The following is a 19362-nucleotide window of genomic DNA, read 5'->3' as shown; positions in this document are numbered from 1 at the left end:
CACATACACAATCACACACACAGCCACACACATGCACAGCCACACACACACATCCACAGCCACACACACACACACATGCACAGCCACACACAGTCATATACACAGTCACACACACACGCACAGCCACAGAGTCATACACACAGTCACACAGTCTCACACACACAATCACCCACATACAGCCACACACACATGCACACACAGTCATACCCACAATCACACATACATGCACAATCACACAGTCTCACACATAGTCACACAGTCTCACACACACAGCCACACACACATGCATAGCCATACACAGTCATACACACACACAGTCACAGTCTCACACATATATAGAGTCACACACAACCACACACACACACACACAGTCACACGCACAGCCACATACATGCACAGTCTCTCATACACACACAGTCACACACATGCGCAGTCACACACACATGCACTCAGCCCAGGCTAGCTTCACAGGAGCAGCTGTGCAGCCACCCTCGACAGGCCAGCGTGCTGTAAGCAAGGCTCTACCACGCGAGAATGTTCTCTCTGCCTGGCGTTCTCCTGCGTGCAGCCAAGCCGCGGACAGGCAGCCCCAGGCCACCCACCTTCTCCCGGACAGCCTTGGCCGTCTGGTACACCTCCTCCCGGCTGCCCACGTCACAGATGAAGTAGTGGCACTCGGTGCCCATCTGCCGAATCTCCTCTGTCGTCTCCTTCAGGCATTTCTCGGTCCGGCCCCAGAGAACAATCTGGGAGGAGAGAATAATGGCTCAGAATAGGTGCTCATTGGAAAGCCTCCATGATACACGATTACCATAAAAATTCAGTATTAAAAGTAATTCATCTAAGTGTAGCCTCTCTGAGTCCGTCCAGACACATCATGCTAGGCAAACTCGCAATCTGAGCTTTCCGAAGGCCACAGCCTCCTAAGCGAACCATCAGTTTCTGGGTCCCTTGATGAACAGTCAGTTGACGGACGAGCCATTTACAATTCCGCCGGTCCGACTCCAGTTAGCTCAGTGGTCAGAAGCAATAGCAGCGCTTTCTCTGTGCAATTTTCCAGAATCCTGTCATTTATGAGTCCCCTGGCTTCTCGCCAAGGAGGGCTAGAGCCAGTTTTTTTTTTTTTTTTTTTTTTTTTTTTTAAAGGAAAGACAGAGAGAAGGAAGGAAGGAAGGAAGAAAGGGAAACATTTTTAAACATTTTCTTGTATTCTGTTTCTCCGTTTTTGTTACATGGGCTGGGGCCGGGAATCGAACCGAGGTCCTCCGGCATAGCAGGCAAGCACTTTGCCCGCTGAGCCACCGCGGCCCGCCCTAGAGCCAGTTTTGATGCAGCCTGTGAGGACACGCTGGGAGGTCCAGCGGGAAGGGGGCCCCCATATCCAGCTGTGGCCACACCCCAAAGTCAGGGCCGGCTGCCAGGCAGCAAGAGTCCTGCTGAGATGGCGCCCCCGCCTCACACGGCAGGTAGTAAAGGCGGGACTCATTACGCTGGGAGGGGACCCTGGCAGGGCTAATACATGAGTGTGTAAGGGGTTTGGACACGTTAATGAGTGGCCGGCCCATAAAAAGCTCAGAAGCGAAGCCTGGCTAATTCCCAACCTCGACCTAAAGAACGAAACACCCCTCCACGAGGTGACGTCTAATGGCCTCTGTCGGCATAAAATACCTGGGTCAGATGAAGGTGGGACTGTTGACCTTAACTGGGACTCAGCTTTCTCAGCACAGAGGGAGATGGCTGAGGGGCGGACATGGCTCGGGACAGGGACAGAGAAAGTCAGAGCTAAAAGGTTCCCTGGGATTAGTCCAGTGGGTTTCTATTTTTGCTTCTTTGCTTTTCTTTCTTAAAAAAAAAATCAATGAAATTGCCACCTCAAAAAATTAAACCTAATATGGAAATTCCAGAGTGCGAGACCAGTAAAAGGAGTGTTCTATTGGAATAAATGTTATACACCCAACTCCATAGTATTTTCTTACTGTAAAAACAACTAAAGAGCACAAAACGACTGTTTTTGGGGAATGCAAACAATTACCTATGACAGCTCCAATCACATGAGCCAAAGATTCCAATTGATTTCTGGATTTTGCTCGTTACATGGTATCAAGAAAAGTCACACAGATAAGGAATTGCTAATGATAACAGTTTATCTTGAAATCTCAGAATGTTCATTTCAGTTGAAAGGGCGCAATTGGGCTTAGCTGCGAGGCGTTCAAAAGTGCTGATGGTTTCCAATGGATTTGATTTTTCATTACAGTTTTTAATACAGTTTAAAAAATATTTAAAAAAATAAAATAAAGTAAAAATGGTCTCTCAAACCCTGAAACATCTCTGGGAAAGCCCAGTGTGAAAACCCATTATAATCCAGCCACATTATTTTATTCTAGTGGAAATCTTCAAATACAAGTAATGTTTTAAAAGGGAAAATTTCATCAGTTGCTCCCCATGACTACAGAAGTCTATCAAGGACAAATGAACTGAAATGAGACAGGCTCCAAGGGTCAGAATCTCATCTGCTGACCTAAAGGCAGACTTAGAATATATTCCTCCAAGTGAGGGTGGGGCGATTCAGCTCATGGAGAAGAAAAGAGACAAACACCTGCTCCAGGAAGTCTTTTTGGTGCAGGTATCCTCCTTTCCACCAGACCCCCATCCTTGTCTTGGGGTCACTGCCATCCAGGCTTCCTTCTATCTTCCCTTGTCACCTCATCCACACTTACCCAACTGTCCTTCCATCTACCCATCTATCCCTTCACCTGTTGGTCCATCTGTCTATCTGTCTTTCTATCCATCTACCCCTTCCTTCCATCCATCCATCCACCCACCCACCCATCCATTCATCTATCTATTCATCCATCTATCCATCTATCTGTCCATCTATTTGTCTAGTCCTTCCATCCATCCATCCATCCATCCATCCATCCATCCACTCACCCACCCATCTATCCATGCACCTGTTTTCTGAGTATATCAGCCTGAGATGGAGATAATCCCTGACTTTGCTTTGGTCCCCCCAGCTCATATGGGTAAGAGAATTATGGAGCTTGCACAGTTCTCTAGGGTCTGGCTGAGGTAAAGAGAAAGGCTTCGAAAGACTGAGAATTTCTGGGTAAATCAGCAGAGAGGAAGCTGAAAGAGCTGGGGGACCTGCTGGAAGGTACTTGGGTCCAGATGCCTGGCAGGACAACCGGTCACCTTCAGAGGGATCTGGAGTGCTGGCCCAAATGGGGTGACTTATTCTGGAACCCTGGGTTTGCTTTTCAACACAAATGAGGCATTCGTGTGGTTCCATCAAAGAGGCACCAAGGGGTTGGGTTAATGAAACTTGGTTCTAGTCCCCCCTTGGTTCTCAGTCCCCCTTTGGTTCTCAGGTAGGAATGTGGGGGTGGGGGGCAGTTTCCTAAAGCCTGACGGGGAAACTGGGGAGACCAGCAATCAAGGAAGAGGGAGGAAATGAAGTCAAAGGCACTTACTGCCCTGGGGCTTGCGCCCCACTGTCTTCCCTAGGCAGGACACACGCCCAGGTCCTGACTGTGCTGTTTCCCACACCAGGGTCTGCTGAGGACCCGGGGGCGTGGCCTCCTCCCTCTCCCTCTATTCAGAGGCCCCCCTGTCCAGGCATTGTGCCGTGTTTACTTCTCTATCCCTCTCCCCACGCCCCCGGGCTGGGGAACCCCTGAGAGCCCCAATTCTGTCTTATTCATTTTTGTATCCCAGTGCCTGTGTGACACATGTTTGTTGAAGGAATGAACAAAATCTCAGGGTCTCTAAGGCTGAGCGACCATCCCATCCACTTGACTGAGCCGTTGAGGGCCCCAGAAACCTCAAGGCACGAATCTCAGACTGACAGCCAGGGAGGCCTGTGTTTCCCCAGAGCCACTCCCCATCCTGGGCGGCAGGGGGTGTCCAGGCCAGAGCCTGGCACTCTCGAGGTGGGGAGCAGCGAGGGAAGGGGCCAGGCTTTCAGCACAGGTTGGGAGCTCAGCTGGCCTGCGCCTGTGTCTCTGTGAGCTCATCTGTGAGTGTGGCTGAGCTCTACACACACGTGTGTCTTTGTGTATGCACGCGTCTGCGTGCACATGTGTGTGCATTTCTGTGTTGTGTCTGTACTAGTGTCTCTGAATATGTAATGGGGCGTGTATCCAGCGTGTGTGTGTCTCTCGGTGTGTCTGTGAGTGTGCATATGTGTGTGTGTCTGGGAGTGTGTACAAGCCCATGCCCTGCTCTGGTTCCTCAGGTCCTTGAATTGGTGCTCATAGGTCACTGGGGAGCTGAGCTGGGAATGCTCCACCTTGGGGACCAGTGGCGCCTGGCTGGTGGCTGGCGGCCATGGGGATGGCCCTTGGCCCTGGGTGCCAGCTCCCCATCCCGGGCCTGTGTGGTCAGGGGGAGACCTGGGTGGAGGAAAACGGGATCCTTCCTGGGCAGGTGCTCTAGCCACTGTGCCTTCCTGCCTTCCCTTTCTCCTCCAGTTCTCCTGCATGGACCCCTGGGGGAAACCCAGAGTCACTGACCGGAACTGTGGCAGGGACAGCCCAGCAGGCCTGCCCCTGTGGCTCCTGCCCAGAGTGACCCCGGGGTGACCCCAGACAGCTGACAGGACAAGAGTCCCACCCAGTGCCAGAAAGGGGGTGAGGACTGGGCAGGTGAGAGGCAGGGTCTCTGCGAGGGGCCTGGGGTGACGAACTTGGGGAGGGGCAAAGGTTCCTGGCCGTGGAACCTAACGCTGCCTCCTTTTAATTAACTCCCCGGACTGGGAGCAGCTGGGGAGGGCCAGTGGCCAGGGATTTACTCTTAAGCTGGATTTATAAAATAAGGCTGGGGTGGCTTGACACCTCCCGGGCCTCTGGTCCTGCTGGAGCAAATGGTTAGCTTCTGGCCCCCTGCCCCCTCCTTCGGCCTCCTGTGGCTGCCAAGGGCCTGGCTCCCTACCTCTCCCCACTGAGGCTGCCCGAGCCCCCAGCAACCAAACGCTGAGGATTAGCAGCATCCACTTTTTTTTTAATTAAAAGAATTGTTTTAAACATAACAACATACAAAAACGAACATTCTTACCATATTTTCCATTCTTGGTATATAAACAGTAACTCACAATATCATCACAGTTGTGTATTCATCGCCACGATCACCTCTCAGAATATTTGCCTCAATCCAGAAAAAAAAATAAAAAGAAAAAAATTCGTACATACCATACCCCCTTCCCCTTTTAACAGCCAAAGGAAACTGTGGCTCACAGGGGCCAAGTCACTTGCCGAAATCACATCATAGTGGGGGGTGGGGGCAGGATTCGAACCTGGAGCTGGTGACCGTTCCCACTCAGCTTCATCCCTGCAGATGCATCCCTGCACCCCACCCCACCCCCACCCCAGCATGAGTCTGCATGTCAAGATTTCTGATCCCCAAGCCCGTGCTTCCTAGCCCTCAGCTTTCACTTTGCACCCACCAAGCATGTCTTGTGTTTCCTCTCGCTCTGAGTCTACAAGAACCCCATCCCTCTCTCTCCAGGACATGCTGTGCCCAGCACTGGGGACCTTATGGAGAACAAAACAGATGTGAACCTACCTCGGGGGGCCCACTTTCTAAGGGGAAGACAGACAAGGAATGAGAGAAGAGTTGAATTGTCCCAAATTCAGTGAGCTGATACTGAACATCCGAGTGAGCCTCATTTAAACAGGGACACATCATGCCCATTACAGAGATTAGGAAACTGCAGCTCAGAGAGGCTGAGCAGCTTGCCTAAGGTCACACAGCGGCTGAGGGACAAGGCTGGGATGTTCTGTCTGGCTCCACAGGCCGCAGGTGCTGGCACCACCATTTACTCTCCCGAGAGGAGGAAATGCATCGCCTCTCTTTAAGCACACGGGGAAGGTCTTGTGAGCAACAAACTCACTGGAATAGCAGAAAAAAAACCACAGCCCACCACCCCTCAACATCCTCTCTTCTGCAGTCGTTAGAATGACAAAGTTTTCACGACTTGGAAAAATGCCCATGGATACAATTTTAAGGAAAAAAGCGTAGAGCATTATATACACAAGATAATCTCAACTCTAAAAACATAAAGGGTGGTGGAAGTAGCTGGGCTAAACAGATGGACCAGGGGTTATCACTGGGGGTGGATGATGGTTGACTGTCATTTGCTTTATACTTGTCTGTCTCGGGGAAAATGTCCCTAAAGGACAAGTGCTGTTATTAAAAAAGAAGGTGGAATAAAACTTCCCGCAGAGCTTCCCCAAACAGAGGCAGCATTGTGGGCCCAGCCTGGCTCCCCCAGCCCCCCGGTGGTGCCTCTGCAGGGCTCCCATCCATTGAGATGGCACCATCTGTTTGCATCTGTCTCTGTCCAGTGAGAGAGCTCTCCGGGGCTCCAGAGTTGCTGGTTGACACTCATTCTGTACTGTGTGTATTCGGCCAGTGTGCGTGATCTTAAATCATTTGCAGTCTATACCCTGTCCCTTCCAGACCTAGCGCAGGCTGCTTTTCTGCATTGAATGTCAAGTCTACTCATGGACTCCTATTCTGCCTACAGAACCCTGCTTGGGCGTCCCATCAACTCTGAAGCTTCTACCCCCCTACAACAACAGTAAAGAATGGCTGTCGTCTACTGAGCACTTGCTGTGGGCCACAACAATGTGGGTACTGTTACTCTCCCCATTTTATAGGTGAGGTTCAGGCAGGTAAAGCCACTTGCCCGAGGCCACACAGCTCGTAAGAGATAGCTCCGCATTTCACATGTGGCAGCACGGCTGGGGACTGATATTTTGGCCTACCACGCTAGCCCTTGTCCATACCTCACCAGTGCCTGGACGAGAGTGTATTGGCAGTGAACGGCCACCCCTGCCTCCTCCAGAAGCTCGCGAGGTCTCTGGGGGAGTCGCATTCATCTCATATTCTTGGTATCTAGCACGGGACCAGGCACAGAGGGGAAAAGCTGAGCTGACGCTGTCACCCAGAACCGGTCCCAGGGGCCCTTGCATTTGGAGTCGAAGAGAAAGGAAAAGACCCAACAGAAGCCCCAAACCATAGCAGGGTGAGGAGGGGGCTGGAGTGGGAGGGTCACAGCGTGGAGGGCTTCCCAGGCTCACCCCTCCACCAGGAGGGAGGCAAAGCCGTCCTGTGGGCAGGTGAGAAACCAGTGTGCAAAGTCTGGTCTAAAACACGCCTGGCCGGAGCAGGCTGAGAAGGAGAAGTGGCCGAGTGGATGGCATGGGGAGGGGGGACGGGGGGTGCAGGTAAATCTGAAACAGGGGCAGGAAACACACAATCTTCAAAGCTAAGGATACCTTTGCAGTGTAAGTTAAAACTTGAGCTTTCTTCTTTCACCTCTACCCAAGACCCCTTAGAACATGGCTCCCGAGACAGAAAAGTGGGTTCAGGTGTCAGATCTCACTTACGAGTCACGTGGACTTGGGAAACCCGCCCATCCTCTCCGTAAATTAAGGTTTGGAAGGACAAAAATGCACAACAAACGCAAGTGGCTGCTCTTATTGTCACTACTAACACAGACACAGAAATCGACACCCTGTTGCTAACAGAAGATGCTGCTACCCTGCAAAACTGGGGTCACCAGGTGATGCCTACCTGAAGGGCCCCCCAGCCCGGAGCCCCAGGTCTCACCACCCTTTTCGTTTTCATACACAGCCTCGATGGGGCGGAACCACAGCGTCACAGCGATACCTCCGTCCCCATCCCTCTACCTGACTTGGAGGCCCCTCCTTGCCCTACCCACCACCCCCCGCCCGCCGGAACTGTCCAAGGACAGAGTGTGCTGCGGCGTCCCTTAAGGCCACGTCTCCAGAGAAGGGGTTTTCATGCTGAAGTCTGGGGAGCCCTGGGGGTCCCAGGGAGGAGCCTCAGAGGCTGCGGCTCGGGGTTGGGGACCCGGCAGCCAGTGCCGCGGGCACCCGGCCAGGCCAGCTAGAGCAGCGGCGCTTTCCCTGGGCTTTCATCACATTGTTTCTATAAAGATTCTGTGGCTGAAATAAAACACGTGGATGCTACTGCGCTCGCCCTACAGCCCTTTCCTCCCCAGGAGGATTAGAAAATTTTCTGTTTTGTTTTTTTTTTCCTCTCCTAGGGATGAACCCAAATGTGATTCCTTTAACTCTCACCTATTACAAGCGCTGGCCTCTCAGCCCGGGTGTCCTTCCAGAGGACAAGTCCAAGGGCACAACCGCGCGCCCACCTCGCGCCATTTCTTTTGGCCGACTGTCTCATCTCTTCCGCCCTCTGTCCCGGCAGCCCTGTTCCCAGACTCTGTACGTGCCAGCCTTTACTGTGACCGTGAGCTCTTTGCCTGGGTCACAGGGCTGACCCTTCCGAGCCCAGAGGTGACAAAGCCCACCAGCCTCTCTGTTAACAGCTTGGGCCAGGTCGTCACTTTCCCTTCCCGTTGTGGCACTGCTGAGCTGCTGCAGCGACAGGCAGGATTTCCCCACGGAGCCGTGTGGAGTCGTCTTGCTGGCTTCAGTTCCCTCTTTCGGACTACCGAGGATGTTCTGGCTATGGGCTCAGCTGTTAGGAAGCTCCTCGAATTAGATGAGCCAGCAGTGTCCTCCCTCAAGCCTCTGACCGCAGAGCAGAGCAGGACAGAGGCTTCACCCAGGCTGAAAAGTCAGGAATCAGCCCCTGGGGAGTGACAGGGAAAACGACCCAGTGACTTGCGTGCGGTGCTTGCTACCTGACAGCACCTCACACCTAGATGGTCCTCACACCTATGCTAGGGGAAGGTGGCATGCCTATTGTGGACATAAGAGAGGCACAGAGGGGAGACGCAATTTACCGGAAGCTAGGCAGCTTGTAAGGGGTGGGGGTGGGGCCAGGATTCCCACCCAGGTGCGCAATTCCCAGCCTGTGTCCACAGCCACTGCACGTCACCTGCAGGGGAAGATGACTCCGTAAAATAACATATTCATTCATTTCACAGGTGTCACTGAACACATGCCATACGACAACGACAAGACAGGAAAGGAAGAAAGGACGCCACCCTGCCCTCCTGGAGTGTGCAGTCTCGTTGACTATAGGATTTGCTGTGGGAGGTGACCTCGGTGAGCCTCTCCCTGCTGCTGGGTTGCTGGGGCCTCAAAGGCCAAAGTGGGATGCCAGGTGAGGATGGGGCCGCCCTCAGGGGCCCAGGTCAGCACAGGGTCCAGGGTTGGTGGTCAAGGGTGGGAGGGTCCTGGAAGCATCCCAGGTTTTTCCAAGTGGGCAAGTGGGGAGAGTGGCACCGACCACCATCAGGGCTGCTGCTGCCACAGCTAATGTTTCTTGAGTCTCAGAATGTGCCAGTGCTGCCCGGAGCACTCAGATGGAGTGTTCACAGTAGCTCGGGGGCGGTGCAGGGGGCTGAGCTGTGTCCCCTGAAGTCATGCCCAAGTCCTACCCCAGCAGCTGTGAATGTAACCCTATTTGGAAATAAGGTCTTAGCAGATGTGGTTAAAGTAAGGATAATAAGATAATATCCTGGATTATGGTGCCCCAAGTCCGGTAAGATGTGTGCTTGTGAGAGGAAGGACAGGGAGACGTGGGACACACAGAGCACAGCAAAGACGGTGAGAGGCAGTTTGGAGTGATATGGCCGCAAGCTGAGGAGCACCAGCAGTCGCCAAGAGCTGGAAGAGGCCAGGAAAGATTTCCCTGGAGCCTCTGGAGGGGGTGCCGCCCTGGGATGCCTTGATTTCATACTACTGGCCTCCAGGACTGTGTGAGCATAAAATTCTGTTGTCTTAAGACACTAGGTTTGTGCTGATCTATTTTAGCAGCCCTGGGAATCCGAAGCAAGGGGTGCCACAGTCAATAGTCATTTTACGGACGAGGTGCCAAGAGGCTAAGGGCCTGGGTGGAGGGTCCCGGGCCAGTAGGCAGTGGAGCCCACCAGCTCTCCTGCTATGCTACTCAGTGCTTTAAGACACCCAGCTCTTTTATCCCCCTGAAGCCCTGTCACCACCTCGCTTTGCTTTCTCTCACCCTGTACCCAATCCATCAGTGAACCCCGTGGGCCTGGCCTCTTAAATCCAGAATCAATCACTTCTCGCTACCTCTATGGCTGTCACTCCCACCTCAGTCTGTTCTCATCCCAGCAACCACAGAGATCCTTGCAGAACGTAAGTCAGACCTTGTCACTCTGCTCAAAACACCCAACAGCACCCCATCTTACTCAGCAGGAATCTAAAAGTCTTAACTCTGACTGCAGACCCTTCCTGATCTGCCCAGGCCTCTCTGCCCTCAGCTCTGGCCACACAGCCTTCACAACCACCAGACCCACTTCTACCTCAGGGCCTTTGCACGAGCCATTCTCGGTCCTCATCCTCCAGGCAGCTCTCTCCTAGCACTGGCTCTTATCACAGGCTCTGCTCCAGTGTCTCTGGGAGGCCTTCCCCATCAACCAGTGCAAAATGTTCCCAACTCATAGACACTAGCTTTTTCAACCCTGTCCCTGCTTTTTTTTTTACTTCTGAGGATTCATCATCACCTGATGCTTTATAGAATTACTTTAATTTTTAATTCATTGTCCATTTTCCCCCACTAGAAGGTTCCACCTGCATGAACAAGACCCTGACAATGCTAGGCATAGAGGAGTATAATAAATAAATAATAATTGAGCAAATGAAAAGAAGAAAGTCCTGGTTAAATGGCTTGATTGTTTCATCAAATTTGTCCAACAGGCCATCAGACATGGGCTCAGGAGTCTTCCCTACATAAGCAGGGCTTTCTCAGCCATCTTGGGCTGGGCCGAGCCATCCCCCAGTCGGGGCTGGGCAGTGCTCTGTCTTTGCAGGGCAGCACACTTGCTGACCTCCTGAGCCTGGTCCCCTGCTGGGAAAGCGACCCTCTGAGGGCAGGTTAGCTGCCCACTGGCCTCTCTCCATGGCCCGGGACCCCTGGCCTGGGACACAGAGGCGTGCTGGACCCCTCTGCAGGACACAGGGCCATTTCCCAGCATCCCAGCATCCCAGGGTGGACTCCTTGCCCTGCCTCTCTGACTCGATCTCAACATTGTCCCAGCATTGGCTTTGGGAGGGGTGGAAAATACCACCCCGTCTTCCCTCCGGGTAGGTAGAAATGAGTCAAATAGCAGCAGAGACCTCTGCGGGGTTACAGCAAGGGGGAACTCGCTGTGTACTTTACGCCCTTCTGCGCCATGGGCCTTTTCCCACAGTGAACATCACCGCTTTTGCAATTTAAACCGACCGAATCACAAGCACACGGGCTGTGTTCCCTGCGCAGGCCGGGAACCTGCCTTGGTATTGGTCAGTGTTTCTCTCCTTACATGGCTGAAACATGCAGGACCCCCTCCTCCCTGAGGTCAGAGCACATCTCCTTCAAATCCTAAAACTGCCACCTGCCTAGAGTCCCGGGTTCAGCAGCTGCTCAAAAGCCAAGGAAGCACGCTGGGGCCCGAGGCCTCACTTCTTCCCTGCAAACACCAGTGACTCTTTTTTTTTTTACTTTGAGGACTCATCGCCACCTGATGTTTTATAGAATTACTCGACTTTTTAATTCATTGGCCATCTTCCGCCACCTAAAGTTCCATCTGGGGCTGCTCAGAAAACCCTCCAGAGCAAAGGTCATGAAGGCCGACTCTACGGGACAGCAGGACAATGTCTCGCTGCCAGCTTGAAACCCTGGGCTGATATTTTTCTCCCCAAACAGCAACACCACGGAGCCCAGCTTCTGTGTCGACCCGGGACCACACACCTGCAAATGCAGGGTAGAGAAACTCTGTTCAGAGTCACTGGCTGCTGCCCCAGGACCTTCCACTTCCATCATCTGTTCCTCCAGGTGGAGAACGCCAGGTGACCTTGGGGTGAGGGTGCCGAGGAGGGGAGAGGGGAGCTGGCATTCACCGCCCACGCCTCAGGAACTGTGTAGGATAGGAACTCTGCTCCTGGGAAATGGGAACTGGGAGTTCTCCGTACCGATGAGGCTTGCAGGCAAAGCAGCATACGCAGGTCACACGACCAGAAAGCAACATTTGCACCTGGGCTCACAAGCCATGCTCTTCCACCATCCCCGTCTTGCCTCATTCATTCACTTCTTCACTCATTCATTCAAGAAGTATTTACTGCGCGGGAACTGTGCGCCAGGCCCTGCTGAGGTCCTGGGAAGACAGCTGTCCTGCCCTCACGGAGTTTGCTTTTGTAAATGTAAACAAATATACAGAGTGCAAAAAGTGCACAGAAGGAAAAGGAAGCTTTGTTAAGGGATTGCAAGGGTGATCAGGGTGGAAGTGAAACTGAGGTGGGGACCAGGGGAGGCCTCTCTGAAAAGGCAACATCTGAGCAGAGCCCTGCGAGAAGTGGGGGGTGAGTGAGGAAGATGTGTGGGGAAGGGCATCCGGGCAGAAGCAAAGGCCTCAGGTGTGTCTGCAGGGCTGACAGGAGGCCAAGTGGCAGAGCCAAGCCAGGCAAGGGGGAAACCCAAGGTGGGAGGGTGCAGACCATGGTGGAGCTTTGGATTGTCTTCCCAGTGAGATGGGAAGCCCTATGGGGAGCTGTGAGCAGAGAAATGACAGGTTCTGACTTGGACTTTGGAAAAAGTCCCGGCCCCTGGAATGGGAACTTGGAATGGGGATGGGGTGAAGCAGTGGAGGGCAGGCCAGTTAGCAGCTGCCTAGACAGGCAAATATACAAAAAAAGGAGGTGGCTGGGGCCCTGCAGGTGGAGGTGATGAGAGGAGGCGGGGTTCCGGGCATTGAGGAGACACCAAAGTTTGATCTGAGAAAACGGAAGAATGGAGCTGCCAGGCGCCACACCCTGGAACTCCCACCCCAGCCAAGGTCGGCTCCAGCAAGCCCCGGGTGTCAGGGATGAAAAAGATCTTGACTGAGTTCCCCAGGTCCCCTCAGCTTCTAGAACATCGGTGGAGGCAGAGGAAAGGGTGGGGTGGCGGTGCGCGAACGACAGTCCCAGGTGGCCCGGGGGGGCCTCCCAGGAAGGGGTGCGGCTGCGCGCAAGGGGGCTCCTGCCTCCGCCGGGGTAAACACCCGGGTCTCCGACAGCACACAGGCGCCCCAGCCCCGCCCGGGCGGCGGGAGGCGGGCCCACGCCCACGTGACCGGGCCTCGGCGGGTCTGGCGGAGGCTCCAGGAAGTCTTTGGGAAACTGGGCCCAGGGGCGGCGGAGGGGTGGGCCCGCGGGGGTCCCCGGCGGGGGCTGGGGAGGGGGCGCGACTGGGCTGGAGTCCTGGGTGGGGATTGGGCCAGGACCCCATTTGATGGGAAAGGGGTGAGTGGAAGGACGGGCGGGGTGAGGGCGCGGCTGGGGTCCCTGCCGGGAAAAGAGGATCAGGTTGGGGTCCCGGGCAGGGGCTGGGGTCAAGTTGGGGTCCCGGGCGGGGGCTGGGGTCAGGCTGGGGTCCTAGGCAGGGGAATGGAGCCAGGTTGGGGTCCCGGGCGGGGCTGGGGGGTCAGCTTGGCTCCCAGGCGCGGGAGGGGGGATCAGGTTGGGGTCCCGGGCCGGGCTGGGGGGTCAGGTTGGCTCCCGGGCGGGGGAGGGGGATCAGGTTGGGTTCCCAGGCCGGGGAGGGAGGAGAAGTTGTGGTCCCGGGCGGGGGCTGGGATCAGGTGGGGTTCCAGGCCGCGGAGGGGTGCCAGATCGGGGGCCGGGCGGGGGAGGGGCAGGGGGAAGTTGGGAAAGGACCCGGGTCCCGCGGCCCGCCCGCCCGCACTTCCTCCCGGCCCCGCGGTAAACAAACGCCGTGATGTCACGGGCGCCGCTGACCTGCGGCTGAACCCGGGCTGTAAATGAGATGCAAGGTGCCAGCAGCCTTAGGCCGCTACGGCCTGCGAGCCACACACGCTCCTCCGCGCCGGCCTGAGCTTACCCCAGCTGCACACATGGACAGGATGCTGCAAACGCCACCAGACATTGCAACACGCAGCCAGTCTGCTGGCCGCAGCGTGAACCGTCCCGACAGCCCTGCGCCTCCGCCCCCCGGCAGGCACCATCCCAGCTGGAGCTCGGCCGCCCCCCACCCGAGCAGTCCACAGCGCTGGCAGCGTCCACCCTTCTGGGGTCCGCCTGTCCACCCGGGACCCCGGCCTGCCCCCCAGGCGCCTCCAAACCCGGGGCTGGGCCCCTGGGGTCGGCTTTGGGCTTGCTTCTGAACAGAGCATTCTGGGAAAGTGCTGCCTTCTGCACTAGGCTTTTTGGGAAGCTCAGTTCCCCTCCCTCTGGCCTCTTAAGCAAAGTTGGGGTGCTGATGGCCCTTCTCCAGGTATAAGCTGATGCCACTACTTCCCCCGTGGGCAGTCCACCAGCCCCTGCCCCACCTCGGAAGCAGGGTCCACCATCAGCTCCCAGGATGGCCCAGTGCAGTCCTGGGTAGCATCTCCCCAGGGACCCTGCTCTGGAGCTGATTTGCTGTGTGACTTCTGGATGAGTCACTTGGAGTCTCTGGGCCTCATGCTCCCCCTCTGGGGTAATGGGGAGAATCGAAACTGGCCGCCCTCTGCTCCTGTGGGGAAGGTCAAAAGTGCAAGGAAACGCTCCCCGATTTGCGAGGGCGGGTTAGACGCCTAAGCTGCAAACACTTGGCACAGAGAGAAAGTGACGCTCAGAGAAACCACGGCAGCCCAGCCCCTCTCCTGCCTGCTCCTCAAATGCAGCCTCCTGCGTCTACTGACTCCTGTCCACCCTGCCTTGTGACTAAGGATAGAGGATAGGGACCCTAGAAGGGCCCCCTGGATTTTAGAAGTGCCCCTGAATGCAGCAAGGCACAGCTCAGTGTCAGAGTCAATTCTGGAATAACACTTAAATCACTTTCCTATTGCAGCACTTGTCATTCTCTGCAGTTTTAATAGTTGTGTACTTATTGTATTATCTCAGTCACATGCATGCACACATACACACTCTCTCTAGAATGTAGACTTGCATGCTGACTTCCCAGCATCTGGTTCAGTAATCAGGTGCTCTGTAAATGTCTGAATGAATGAATGAATGAAATCATTCTGTCAGCCCTGTGAAGTGAGCAATAAGTCCCCTTGAGGGGTGATTGCAGGGGATGAAGTTGACAACCTGGGTGGAATGGGACCAGTGTAAGTTCTGGGGTCCAAAATGAAAATGTGGCACCTTTCAAAAATTATTAGGAACTTCAAGACAGCGACAGCAGAGCATCAAACCGAGGGCAGGGTCCTCCTGCGTGTGGGGCCAGACATGACTGCGCAGTTCCCATAGGCAGGAAGCAGGTTCTGTGGATCGTGGGGGTGGGGGAGGGGTGCCCGAGAACCTTCCCACCCCTTCCCTGGGCTGCAGGAGGCAGGATCCCACAACAACACACCCCGGACAAACAGTGGATGTCCGCTAAGTCAGGGTGGCCCGCACACCCATCCTTACACCCGGAGGTGGGCAATGGCAGTCAGCATGTAAGCATATTGGATTTAGAGGCAAAAGCGGTAATTATAATAATAGTCATAATAATAATAAACAGCCATCGTTACATTCTGCATTTATTCAGGTGCATCTCTAAATTGAATAGGGAGACCCACCTCTACCCTCAACTCAAAAAATCCAAGAGTCTAAAAGTCCCCCTTTTCTTTTCCCCTTAATTTTCACCATATGTTTGCTGGGAAAGCCCGACTTGAAACCGTTGAGGCTTTTCCTGGGCTACCCCACCGCGGTGCATATCACTGTGTTCGATAATGGGGGGCCTCCTAGACCCTGCTGCGGGCATTACTGAGCACATGGCCCACGTGTGGTATTACATTTCCTAAACTCTGAACTCCAAAGCCCAGCTGGCCTCAAGGGTTTGGTTATGGGGCTGTGGACAAGAACTCTCATGGTTCCTCTGAGTTACTGGGCCATGGTTTTGTAACCCCCCCTTCCCCTCCCCCCTCCCCCCACCATCATTCAATATGAATAAAGGTATGGGACCCCGAGCCCTGAAAGTGTAAATAGTGTAAGTAGTGAGCCAAATCCACAGCCAGAAACCCTGGCAGAGCTGCTGGAGGTAAGAATGCAACTGTTGTTCTGGAAAAGGAAAGACAGCTTTTACTGTGGATACCTCTTTCAGCATCCCCTTTCCCACTCCAACTGGAAATTCGGAAGTTTCTGAGCCGATGTGTCTGAGTGAGACCTTTGCCTAATTAAGCATAATTTATGGACCGGCCTCCAGCGGACATGCTTCAATTACCTGCAAGCTGCGCCAAGATAACCGTTTATCCTGCCGGCTGGGATTTAGGAGTGGGTTTAATTGCTGGGAGGAAGGTCAATCGTGTGGAGTTGACCCTCCCAGCTGGCTGGCACCGGCTATCAGGCTGGGGATCTGGCCCCCGGAGGGCTGGGGGCTTCAGGGAGGGGTGACAGGACATTGCAACGGGAAATGGTCTGGTCAGCACATCCTGCACAGGCCAGGATGCTGGGAGCAAGTGTGGGGGCCTCAGCCCAGAGGGCCTGTTGAGGCGGGGTTTCCCTGTGAAGTGATTTTCAGTGGTCCTCAGAGACAGCCCCAGCCCTCCAATTTCAGAGAATTCTGCTAGAGAATCAGGCTTCCTGCACCTTCCATTCACCTGGTCTGGTCCTGCACCCTGTAGAAATCCATCCGTGGCTCCCTAGTCCCAAACTCCACCCATGGCCACCAAGTGCCCACGGCCACTGACTCCTATGGGGTCAGTGCAGACACCTGGCCCATCTTTCCAGCCAGACCAAGGCTGGGTAGGGAACCCGTGTGCCTTTTTCACTGCCACGCTTCCAGTGCCTAATTAATACTAGGCCACTGCCACTTGGTCCCTGTAACTAGGACTGCTCCCTGTACACCCCACCCTCCTGTTAAATCTACCCCCACGGGAAGCCTTCCGGAACCATCCAGAAGTTTTCTCTTCTGTGGAGCAGGAGCCCACCCAGAGTGGGGTAAAGTTAAAGCCCCCCATGTCTGCGTTGCTCTCCAAGGACAAACCCAACCTCGAGGGCATCTTCCCACCCAGCCACATGACTGAGGCTGAGGTGCCACCCATTCCTGGCAGCTCCGGGTGGCACCAAGAGCAGAGCTTTGTATCCAGCAGGTGCTCAGTGCAGACGCAACTGACATTTTCTGAGAATCTGTCAGCACGCTCGGCAATCTCATGGAATCCTCCCGATGGCCTGGGAGGTCGAGACTCGCACCACCACTTTATAGACGAGAAAACCAAGGCTCAGGGAGGACAGCCAGCAGAATTAACGACCCCAAAAAGCGCTGTGTCCTAATCCCTAGAACCTGTGAATAGGGTACTCAGGTGGCAAGGGGGAATTAAGGATGGTAAACAGATAACATTAAGAAGGGGTAAAGCAAGCAGTGTGGACAACCCGAGCTATAGGCTGAGCCCCCAGTCTTGGGGTTTGTTCATATGAAACTTAACCCCACAAAGGATAGGTCAAGCCTACTTAAAATTAGGCCTAAGAGTCAACCCCAAGAGAGCCTCTTTTGTTGCTCAGATGTGGCCTCTCTCTCCAGCCAACACAGCAAGCAAACTCACCAGCCTCCCTCTGTCTATGTGGGACATGACTCCCAGGGGTGTGGACCTTCCTGGCAACGTGGAACAGAAATCTTAGAATGAGCTGAGACTCAGCATCAAGGGACTGAGAAAACCCCTAGAATGAGCTGAGACTCAGCATCAAGGGATTGAGAAAACCTTCTTGACCAAAAGGGGGAAGAGTGAAATGAGACAATGTGTCAATGGCTGAGAGATTCCAGAGTCCAGAAGTTATCCTGGAGGTTATTTTTACACATTAAGTAGATATCACCTTGTTATTCAAGATGTAATGGAGAGGCTGGAGGGAACTGCCTGAAAATGTGAAGCTGTGTTCCAGTAGCCATGTTTCTTGAAGATGATTGTATAATTATAGAGCATTCACAATGTGACCTTGTGTCTGATGCTCCTTTTATCTACCTTGTCAACAGACGAGTAGAACATATGGAATAAAAATAAATAATAGGGGGGACAAATGCTAAAATAAAATAAAAAAAATAGAAGGGGTGAGGATGGTGGGTCAGTGTTGTCACAAGGGGTCCTTCAGTGGGGCAGAAGGAGGCAGAAGAGAGCCAGGGAGGTGGGCATGAGAGGTGATGAGAGAACGGTCTGAGAGACGCATTATCACCTGCTCTGAACACAGGAGGAGGCCACAAGCCAAGGAAGGCAGGTGGCCTCGAGAGAGACTGGACATGGCAAGGTAACAGATTCCCCTAAAGAGGCTTCCAAAGGCCCTGATGACACCTTGATTTTTGCCACGAGATCCTGTGTCAGCCTCCTGACCTCCAGAAATGAAAGAGAATAAATAAATGTGTGTTGTTTTAAGTTCACTGTGTTTGTGGTAATTTGCTACAGCAGCATCAGGGCACTCACACAGAGAGGCTAAGGGACTTGTATGCGGTGGGATCCAAGCTTGTCTGCTCCAAAGTCTGTGATTTCTCAATGGATTACTGTCCCACCCCTGTGCTAACCTATCAGCAGCACTTCAAAAAGAACAAACTGTTCTGGTCTTAAATATGCCCTGGAGACTTTCATAGAGGTGTAGACAAACACAATGCACTCGTTTTATGCTCAGGAATTTAGAGACATTATCTCATTTAATCCTCAATTTACAGATGAGGAAACTGAAGCTCAGAGAGGTTCAGAAACTTGCCTAGGGTCACACAGCAAATGAAGGGAAGAGTCAGCATCTGAACTGTGCTCTTGACTCTTGAGCTCACACTCTTAAAACTGGTTAAGGAACAAAGCACATGAGGGCACGACCACTCACTCATGCTCACACTTCTACTGGCTCGAAGGCTCAGGAGGCATCCCCAGTGCCAGGGAAATGGATCTGCCAGCTAAGGAGAGGTGAGCCCTCAGGGGGCACACTGTGTTCCCAGCACACACAGACCCTAAGTCTCTGCCACGCTGGAGTACCCCCAGCTCCTCTGTTGAATGTTCAAGGGGAGTGGCCTGGAGAAGTGAGGTTAGAGTCACCCCTTTTTTGCCAACTGAGACATGAGGACATGGGGTATGGGAGCCAAGAGTGGACGGACTCCAGGTGGGTGTGTCTGGCAGGGCTGGTGCCTTCAGGAAGGTCACGCTGCCCTTTGTGGTCACGCTGGCCCAGCTCCCATGATGCACTGCTCCTGGGCCTGTGAACAAGGCCACAGTGTGCTGGGTGGGCAGGCTGGGTGAGCCTGGGTCCCCCGCACTCCTGGGAGTTCTAAAAGGAGATGCTTATGGGCAGGGACCTCCCTGCACCCACCTTGGAGAGGACCCTCCATTCTGTTCATCTGCCTGCAGCACAAGAGGAGGGAGAACTGGCTTCTCACACCCCGGGAAATGTCACTATGAACTCCAGCAAAGGCACTTCCTCTATCGACAGGGAAGCTAGAAGAATTAAAGTCTGGAGCAGCAAAGGGGCCGGTGTGAGCACCCAT

General features: G+C 54.0%; 1 protein-coding gene across 4 annotated transcripts in view; it reads right to left on the bottom strand.

Annotated features, from left to right (window-relative positions):
- The window catches only part of DHRS3 (dehydrogenase/reductase 3), a 41916-nt gene that overhangs the window by 10085 nt on the left and 12469 nt on the right, over window positions 1-19362 (bottom strand). For 3 of the 4 annotated variants that reach the window (XM_077151244.1, XM_077151245.1, XM_077151242.1), the window contains exon 2: window positions 603-746. In XM_077151244.1, coding sequence (XP_077007359.1) covers window positions 603-686 — 84 coding nt within the window. In that variant the 5' untranslated portion in view covers window positions 687-746. Of the gene's footprint in view, window positions 1-602; window positions 747-13818; window positions 13905-19362 lie in introns of those variants that run through there. The other variant, XM_077151243.1, reaches the window with a different exon arrangement.

Source organism: Tamandua tetradactyla, chromosome 2 (genome assembly GCF_023851605.1).
Source record: "Tamandua tetradactyla isolate mTamTet1 chromosome 2, mTamTet1.pri, whole genome shotgun sequence".
NCBI lineage: Eukaryota > Metazoa > Chordata > Mammalia > Pilosa > Myrmecophagidae > Tamandua > Tamandua tetradactyla.
This window is presented reverse-complemented; position numbering and strand designations above follow the sequence as displayed.